Source organism: Lotus japonicus, chromosome 3 (assembly GCF_012489685.1).
Source record: "Lotus japonicus ecotype B-129 chromosome 3, LjGifu_v1.2".
Taxonomy (NCBI): Eukaryota; Viridiplantae; Streptophyta; class Magnoliopsida; order Fabales; family Fabaceae; genus Lotus; species Lotus japonicus.
Window position 1 is genome coordinate 30,913,027 of NC_080043.1, and position 8,986 is coordinate 30,922,012.

Here is an 8,986-nt window from a genome sequence, read left to right on the forward strand (position 1 = left end):
TAAATATTTCAACGATATCAAGAGTGAAAATATATAATATAATTTTTCCTCTCTGGTTAACACGTCTGCTGATCTGCTCTTCCGTCTGTTTTTATCTTACATTTACCATATTGGTACTAAGTTTTTGTGAAAATCAACCCTTTTCCACATGTTTGCAGAACTGTTTCTCACCACCACTCATTCAGCTGCGAAGTCAATAGCAAGAATGCTGCAAACAACTTTGCCTAGACCAACGCCTTCAACAATTATTCTCTGTAGATGTATCTTTCATCTGGAAGAAACCTTAGCTATGCAAGTAGTGCCTAGCTACCGTGATTCAACTATTTTCATTATTTATAGGAATGTGTATCAAGAGCATGCCCCATAAATCAGCAGTGGGAAATCAAGAGCATCCCCATAAACCTTAACTACTCTAACACATGAACATAAAATGCCATTTCTTAAAATTTCCTGTGTGCCAAGGGTTGCATTACATCAAAGGGTTCTAGAAACCCTGAAGTCTCATGTGCACCTTATATATTCAAATACATAATCAAAAGAATATGAAACACAAATTGAACCAAGGAATAATACATACAAGGGGTGAGAAAAGAATCAACAACCTACGTGACAACACAAACACCAGCCTAATGACTACACCGCAGGAAAATGATTCTACTCGGATGATGATCAGCTAACTCAAGAGCTTTTAACATAACAAAACACATCCGAATATAAAAGCCACTCCAAATGAGAAGATACGACAGGGAATCTACGATGGCTCCCTTCAAAAGATACACTCTTCCATGCTATAAACCATCCATACCTCATGTAGACAGCTGGAACCTGCCACTAGGCTTCTTTCTTCTCCATCCCTGGTATCACCAAATTCAAAAACTTCAGGATCAGCAACAATGCAAACAATATAAAAAAAAAACAAGTTTTTATCCACAAGGAGGGTCCAGCAAAAGAGAGAAGAAAATTTTCCAGAGGTAAACTTACAAAGGCAGCATAATACACAAACGTCAATCCAGCCAAAACAACAAATGCGATCTGAAATACATTGTACCTGTGATATGACAAATGATTGGGTTAACTATATAAGTAAAGCATGAATAATATCAGTACTAAATAATATATAGAAACCCTCATTATTAACTAAAAAAGGATAATCATCAAAAGCACTCCCCTAATATGGGCACTATACAGGTGAATGATACAAATCAAACTCCCAAAACATTTAAAACACAATAATGCTGCAGGGGACAAATATATGCATAAGATGTACAAAGTGTGTATGGCATCTGTTATTTAACTGTTAAAATACGAATTATTTCGTACCAAATAGCATATATGTTTAAAACCCACACATTATTAGGTCTCAATAATGCATCATATAATTCATTGTATACATAAGCCAATACCTACTGAGTTTCTTTTAAATTTTTCATATTTTGGGTCTGTGAATGGCGTTATTCCATGGAGAATCTCAACTGAAAATAAGGGATTTATAGGATATACTGGGGACATTCCATCACGCGGTCTAAATTTATGAGTTAACAAAAAGAACGTTTTGTTTGGGAGAAGGGGAGTGAGAGAGAAAAATCAAAATCTGGCTTGACTCACTTGTACAAATATTTAATTCCACGGAGCGACTCCAAAGTGTGGCCAAAAATTTCCTGTGCAGCAGTTGCTTGGGCATAGTAAGCAAATGCCGTGGAGCAGAACTGGATCACACTGAAAATGTAAACAATAGAACTTTCAGCAATGTTGTCACAGTATGACATTATCATGTGACAGCACAAGAATTGCCCCATCCACATTATATACAGAGCACTAATGGCTGCACCTGTAATAAATATAAATTTACCAAGTACTTTAACTTTTAAAATTACAAGAAAATCAAAGCCTAAAAAGTGCATTCACTTTCAACTAAGCATTCTTATCATGGTTCAAGCTAAAAAACTTAAACATAAATGTTGAATCACATGAGCGGCTATACTGAGGTAACAAATAAAGTTGAACAAATAATAATCCATTTGAAAAGGTAACAATGAGGCTATACTGACCTAATGGAACAAAGAAGGATAAGCCCCACATTGAACAGAAAAGAGTTCATGAGAGTCCCTCCCCACCTACAATAGGTAAGTTCAAATAGTGATCAACAGAAACAATAAAGTAAGCAATTAGATATTAGAAGTGAAGTAAAATGATGTATTTGACTTCACAATGTAATTACTTCATGGGATGTATAGTAATGAAAACTAGTTTCAGCCCAAGCATCATGGCACCAGCAATCACTGCAAGGAGAAGGTAGAAGCAGAAAAAAGCAAATGCAGCTGTACCCAGAAGACCTGATGAAAGCAGAATATATATTATGAAGAATAACTGAATAAAATTTAAAATATAATGATATAGCTGCTTATGGAATGATAACAAAGCAAAAAATTTCTAACATACCCCAGATATCATCCAGCTTGATGAAAACTTCATTCAGGAAAGGAGAAAGAGGAGGATCGATTAGCAGATAGATAATGATATGAGAAACCCATGCCACAGAAACGATAAACCTGGCACAGTTTTCAAACTTAGGTTAGATAATAGTAATACATGGGAAAACATAAACACATGTTGTAGAATAAACAATCGTCATAAACATTCCAGTAATACAGTGAGATAATGCTTATGAGATTTCATGCCTATGGTAAAGGATCCTTATGATACAATAACTTTTGCATTGTAATATATATTTTTTATGAACAGTAACAGATAAAATTGATTTGCTATTTTGTTTGTTACTTCATATTTCAAACAAGAATGCCTTATATAAGTTTGATCACTGCAGGAGAAAAGAAGTAATATTTAATCATCAATACGTTGATAATTTATTTGCCAAGAAAGGAGTAGCAAGTTACATTCTCATGAATTAACATTAGAAAAAAAACATAAAAAACTAGGACTACAAAATCAGCAAAGAAGCAAATGAATAGATTAATAACTAAACACAGGGAAAAAAAGTAGTGCCCTCTTTGCTAAGACCCCCCCCCCCCCCCCCCCCGCCCCAACAAAAAAGAGAAAGAAGAAAAAACCTCTAATTACACACGAATTTTCATTCCACATACCCATATTCCCAACAGTATATCAAAATCAATAAACTTTGCATAATAAGAAGAACTAGCTCTTAGAATTTGGGCTAGGCCTAACTCTACACTTTACCCCAAAAACTAGCTTAGAGTTGAGGATTGTCCTCCCATTTACATGGACTTATTTAGTCATAACTCTAGTCAACGTGGCACCCTAAAACACCCCGCTCATGCTCAGGGCTAAACATCTGGAATGTGAAGTTTGCAAGACTAGACATCTACGAGTGTCCATTTATGGGTGATCCAATAAAAGGATCTAGGATAGGCTCTGATACAATCTTGTAATTAAGGATAGGCCTGACTCTACCCTAAAAGCTACCTTAGAGGGAGGGTTTCTCTCGCATTAATACGAACTTATTTAGTCATATTTCTAGTCAATGTGGACCTTAACACAAGCCATCCAATCAGCATTCTTATAAGTACATATAAAAGTGATGTTGATTATTACCGGAGTGCACCATCATATTCATTTCTTCTCTCTACTATATAATGACAAGCTTTAAATATAGTTAAATGCTTTAACACAGGTCTTTCTAAGTTTAAATTGATTCTCATTCTTGTGAAATTCCAGTTTTAGTTTAGCGTGAGAAATATATTGTTCAGCGTGAGAAATATGTCCATCAGTATACAAAATATCACTCAATGGTGCAAGGCAGAGAAGAAACAACCACAAAATCAGAGGAATAGCTTCTAAAAGCTACAGGGGGTCATTCAGCATCATGCATTTCTAGCATCTTTGATTGTTATATATCATTGCTTACCCTAAAATTCCCAAAACAAATTTCGCTAGATACCCAAGAACTGTTAGTGCCCATGTTGTCTCAGCCTGCATCCATAAGTGGGAGAACGTTACACATTGTTTATGCTAATAAGGCTATAATCAAGAAGCTAGAAAGTCAAGTATCTACCTTTTCCCCTTGCGGATACATCTCCTCAAGAAGCTTTACATCTTCTTCTAGTTGAAACAACTCCTGGCAAATCAGGTTAAGTAGATAAGTGAGAAACTAGAAACACTGTAGAACAGCACACATTAAATTATGATAAGCAAAGCCCCGGCCAAGAAGGGTACACTGCACACATAAAATACTTAAGTTTATAGTATAGAGTACTGACAATTCACCCATATTTGAATACCTTTTCTACTGCTTTCACATTCTTACGGAATTTCCTACCCTTTGCACCACCTTTTTCTTCCTGACGAAGTGACTCAGCTGCTTTCTTCAGTTCTCTTGCTTTTTTACCCAGTTCAGTTGCTTCCTACAACCAACCACCATAAATATAGTACAGTGCATGAAAAAAGAAATACACATGTAATAACATGCAGTATGCCCCCTGCAATAGAAGTATATAGCACCTTGATATATTGTGAGCGAGTGATTACAGCCTTTGGACGCCGAATAAATGAAAATATAAGTCCCAATGGAAGACAAGCGATACCAACACCACCAAATATCTGGATTGAATTGTGAGAAACAGATGTTATTCGTTTATATCATAATTTGGAAAAGCAGTTGTAAATGTCATCTGGGATCGCAATCATTAAGTCATGACAAGAGATTGCTCCTGGTTTTGCGAAGTTTATGTTGTCAACAACCACCATACCTTTTCCCACTGCTTATGGTATCATTTCATTTTTTTTTTTATGGAGTCAGAAAATCTAACAATATCCTAAATCAACCATTTCAAAAAAAAATGACAATATAAAAAATTACTTTACTCTGAAAAAATAAAAGATGCCCAAACATGCATAAAACCATAAACTGTCATGGCAGCATATGAAATAGGAATTTTGAATTTGGAGAAGTAGAATAAACTTACAGAGAAAAGAACAGATCCAACAATAGTTGCGAGAGCAACAACATATTCTGGAAAGGTAGCTCTCATGGTCCAGGTTTTCTCTGATGAAGGACTAGCAGAGTATGCAGAACACTGTTTTTAGGACATAGGTAAAAAATCAAAATGAGAAACAGCAAAAGTTTACTTCTAAAAGAAACAAAACCAGATAAAAATGGACTATTAGCTGTTAAAGAAAGACCTGCTTGGTGCCACTTCCAATACACTGTTGACCATTATTGAAGTTCCATGAGCTAGGAAATGAGCTTGTGGAAGAAGAGAGATGCCTTACGGTAAAATCCACCTTACCAACAAGCCCTGATATCTCACTCATAGAATAAAAGCACAATCAGACACAGGTTAAAGCTCACATCAAGCATCAACAGATTTGAAATTTTTACTCGAGACTGTCGATGGTTACTACTCAACAATTAGATTTTTCAACGTAGTAAACACATTGTCCATCTAAGAACTGCAGTCATGAAAAACTCTTTTAAGAAAGAAGAGATAGAAGTATAATTAATGATAATAGATTTTAGAGGATGGTACTTGGTGCAAAGGTTACGTTATTGCCTTGCAAGCTGCAACATTGTGATCACAGATTCTGGAGGTTCATGAAAGATATTTTTCTCTTATATGTGACATGTTTCCTCATGCAAGAGCCCTTTGGGCTTTAAACATGAACAATGCAATACCCCACCCTACCTTATTCTGAGATTTTATTTTCTTGCAAAATCCCGACCTTTATGCTACCATAAATCCATTTCAAACCATTTTTTCTCTTAATCAATTGACACTTAAACATTGCTTTATAAAACAGCAAAAACTTTACTTAGTGATACCTTTAATAATAAAGCAATGAAACAACGCTACAGCCTACAGGAGTAAATCACTAAAACACACTTTTCTTTCTTTTCCTCAATCAGCTGGAAGTTATTCAGGAGATGGATGAATGGTATGTAGCTTCAAAACCAAGACAAGGAGAACCACAATCAATGGATACCTATGACAACCAAGTACAAACCATGCAACCAGCAAGAAACAAATGAAAGATCTCCTGCCTCAATATAGTTTTATCCTGCCAAATCCAGTCTTTCTCTAGCTCCAGTTTTTAGCCCACTACTCAGACACAGTAATCATTATCCAAAAACATCATTTTTTTTTGCAGCATTATCCAAAAACAACATTAGGCCATTGCACTATATAATGAAAATGCTCATCAAACAAAACAAACCCAACCACCCAAAATAAACATAACCGGTTCATCTCAAACCCTCAAATTACAGTTAAAATCGAAGCACAACTTACCCCTACCTCTCGCATACACATAGAAAACCAAACAAATAAGGGAAAATGGTCAAAGTAAAAGTAGAAAATCAACAAGAGCATAGGAGCATACCGTACAAAGTACCCAGGACAAGAGCGCACACGATAGCAGTGGTCACCATCCACAACAACGCACTCTTAATCCTCTTACCAACACTCCTGCACGCAAATCACACAACCACCAACAGAAAAATGACACAACACTCATTGAATTGTTCTCAAATCACGCTACATTAATTCAATTAAGAACAAAAACAAATAAAACAAAACCAAAAGCACACAGAGTTAAAGCAAGAATTGCTAACTGAAAAAAATAAAGCATTCCAAAACAGGAACTCACTTGTCCTGGTCTCCTTCATAGAAAAACATGGCGAAGGGGATGACAAAGAAGACGAGAACCGCGTCGAGAATGTAGATGGCAAGCCAGAGGTCCTTCATTGGGAGCGTGAGATTACACGCGCCGTTGTAAATCGCGTGGCGACAGGCTTGCCGGTTAGCGACATCCGCCGGAAGCATGAGAATGGAAATAGCGGCGACGGAGAGTCCCAAAACGACGACGAATTTGGGGAAGTAAGCCTGGTTCACATCATCAGGGTGCTGGTAGTTCACGAGCAGGTAGACATTGAAGAGGAACACGATCACGCACACCACGATCGCAACAATCACCAGGGCGAGATTGAAATCGCCCATTCTTCAAACCCCTCTCTCTCTCAATGCGCGATTCGAGATTCTCTGAGATCGAAGAATTGGGGATTTAGGGTTCTGATGGTGTTAGGGTTAGGGCTTACGCGAATTGGGGATTTGGGAAGAAGAGAATGAAGAGCATTGTTTTTCTGGTTCCGGTGGGTTTCGATGGAAGCGGTGGTTTGGAGATGAAGGTTTTGAATTACTATTGTGCCCCTTGGTGTTGGGAATGATTTGAAGGTGGTTTAGGGGTATTAGTGTAAATTGCGCGGCTCTAGAAGAAAGAGAAGCAGTGTGGAAACCAGCCTGTAGTGAACGTGGAGTACCAAAGTGACGCACTGCGAAACCGCTGGTTACTTTTTTTTGACAACAAGAATAAACCGTTTGTTGCATACTTGGAAGCTACGCGGCAAACGAAACAATAATATTAAAAAATAATGGACTTAAATATATATATATATATATATATATTTTTGATAATTTGGAGCAATTCTAATATACACACACCTGCTACAGTACCACCACCCCATCTCCATTCTGGCCACGTAAGCATGTGATGAGTCAGCTTCCAAGCTGGATGAGAGATCACCAAATAAAGAGGGGGAAAACTCAAACAGCACTAGGTCTTCACACCTTTTCATCACCACCATCGAACCCCTTTCTCCTCCCTATCTCCTTTAGTGAGTGAGAATCCCACCACCATAGAGCCGCCACCCCCTTTCTCCTTCCAAATTCCGCACCACCACCCAGTGGCGGAACTAGAACATATTATTTGGAGGCGCCAAAGTTTTTTTAACGTATGAGCTAATATGTAATTTTTTGGAAATTTTTTATAAATTTGTTCATCTTTTCGTCAAATCTTTGATTATGAGTATTTTTTCATGTTCAGTTGACATGAAACTGATGGAGGTATATTTTTTTCAATTTTTCACACGCTTTCCTCTTAAAAAATAAATTCTTAATTTTTATATCTCTTTCCGTTTGTAAAAAAAAAAGACCATATGTTAATATATTATGTATGAATGAACAAGTCCAATACTCGATGATTGTCAAGAGTCAAAAAGTAGAAAATAAATTAAAATGTCTGAAACATGTGAGAGTATGAAGCTTTTAGTGCAGAGTATATTCAACATACATAATATGGCATACAAAATTATTATATTCATATAATGTATATGTATGTGTGAATTTTTCTAAATTTATGGGGAGGCCACGGCCTCCTATGTCTCAACCATGTTCTGCCACTGCCACCACCTCCATTTCCCCTCCCTAAATCGCACACCATTGTCATATTTCCCTTCTCCACTCCATCGTCGCCACCTCGGTGCCTTTCGCGCCGCAACCACATTGTTGCCTCTTGTGCCGATACCAAGCTCCTCTTCTAGCGAACCGCCACCACCCACCTCTGCAACCGAAACGTCGTCACGCTCTTTTGGCTCATGCGAGCCTCCACCACCATGCTCTTCAAGTCTATCACACCACGCCGCAACGCTCCTCGCCGATTCCAACCCGATCTCCCTCACAAGATCTTGATTTGTCACTGCATCCCCTCTCACGCGAAGCCCAACAACCATTCACCTTGTTCTGAAAAATATTGTGAGTCTTGCTTTTTGTTGGGTTTTCTTTACCATTCCGCTTTATCTCTACAATATCATTGTCGGTTCTGTTAGGTTGTATGTACCTAGAACTTCTTAAAAGGCAACTTGATTTAAAACATCTCAACATGTTTTGTAAATTTTGACTACATTATGTTCCAAGAAGTCAAATAAATGTTTTTGAATGAATTGGATTTAGTTTAATTTGTTCTTTTACCACCTATGTTTTCTCACATTTATTGTATATGTCATTTTGTAGATGGGTGTAGTCATTTATTAAAAAATGTATGTCTTTCGTATTCTATCAAGTTGGGCATTATGGGTGTATGAATCATGTGTGAATCACTAGAAGGCCAAGCACAAGTTGCGTTGTTGTGAATCTTTGTGAAAAAACATAAGGCTTTTATCTTTTTAGAGAACAACAAC

General features: G+C 37.1%; 1 protein-coding gene across 1 annotated transcript; it reads right to left on the reverse strand.

The window, feature by feature from the left end:
• Positions 1-420: 420 nt before the first annotated feature.
• Positions 421-7,302, reverse strand: LOC130749215 (LIMR family protein At5g01460-like). Its single transcript, XM_057602538.1, has 14 exons — positions 6,622-7,302; positions 6,355-6,440; positions 5,158-5,273; positions 4,941-5,051; positions 4,477-4,575; positions 4,257-4,379; positions 4,031-4,093; positions 3,884-3,948; positions 2,440-2,549; positions 2,219-2,333; positions 2,049-2,114; positions 1,606-1,716; positions 982-1,048; positions 421-854 (listed from the first exon to the last, which is right to left on the reverse strand). The coding sequence occupies exons 1-14, from the start codon at positions 6,969-6,971 to the stop codon at positions 807-809; spliced, it is 1,530 nt and encodes a 509-aa protein (XP_057458521.1). The 5' UTR covers positions 6,972-7,302; the 3' UTR covers positions 421-806.
• Between the last annotated feature and the right edge of the window lie 1,684 nt (positions 7,303-8,986).

What these genes read in the sequence shown, in the direction of transcription:
- LOC130749215 (XM_057602538.1), bottom strand. Translation starts at nt 6,971, where the DNA reads ATGGGCGATTTCAATCTCGCCCTGGTGATTGTTGCGATCGTGGTGTGC. An exon ending in TGTATCCGCAAGGGGAAAAG is followed by an intron (nt 3,949 to 4,030) that starts GTAGATACTTGA and finishes TTATGGATGCAG; the next exon opens with GCTGAGACAACATGGGCACT. An exon ending in ATTACTATACATCCCATGAA is followed by an intron (nt 2,115 to 2,218) that starts GTAATTACATTG and finishes TACCTATTGTAG; the next exon opens with GTGGGGAGGGACTCTCATGA.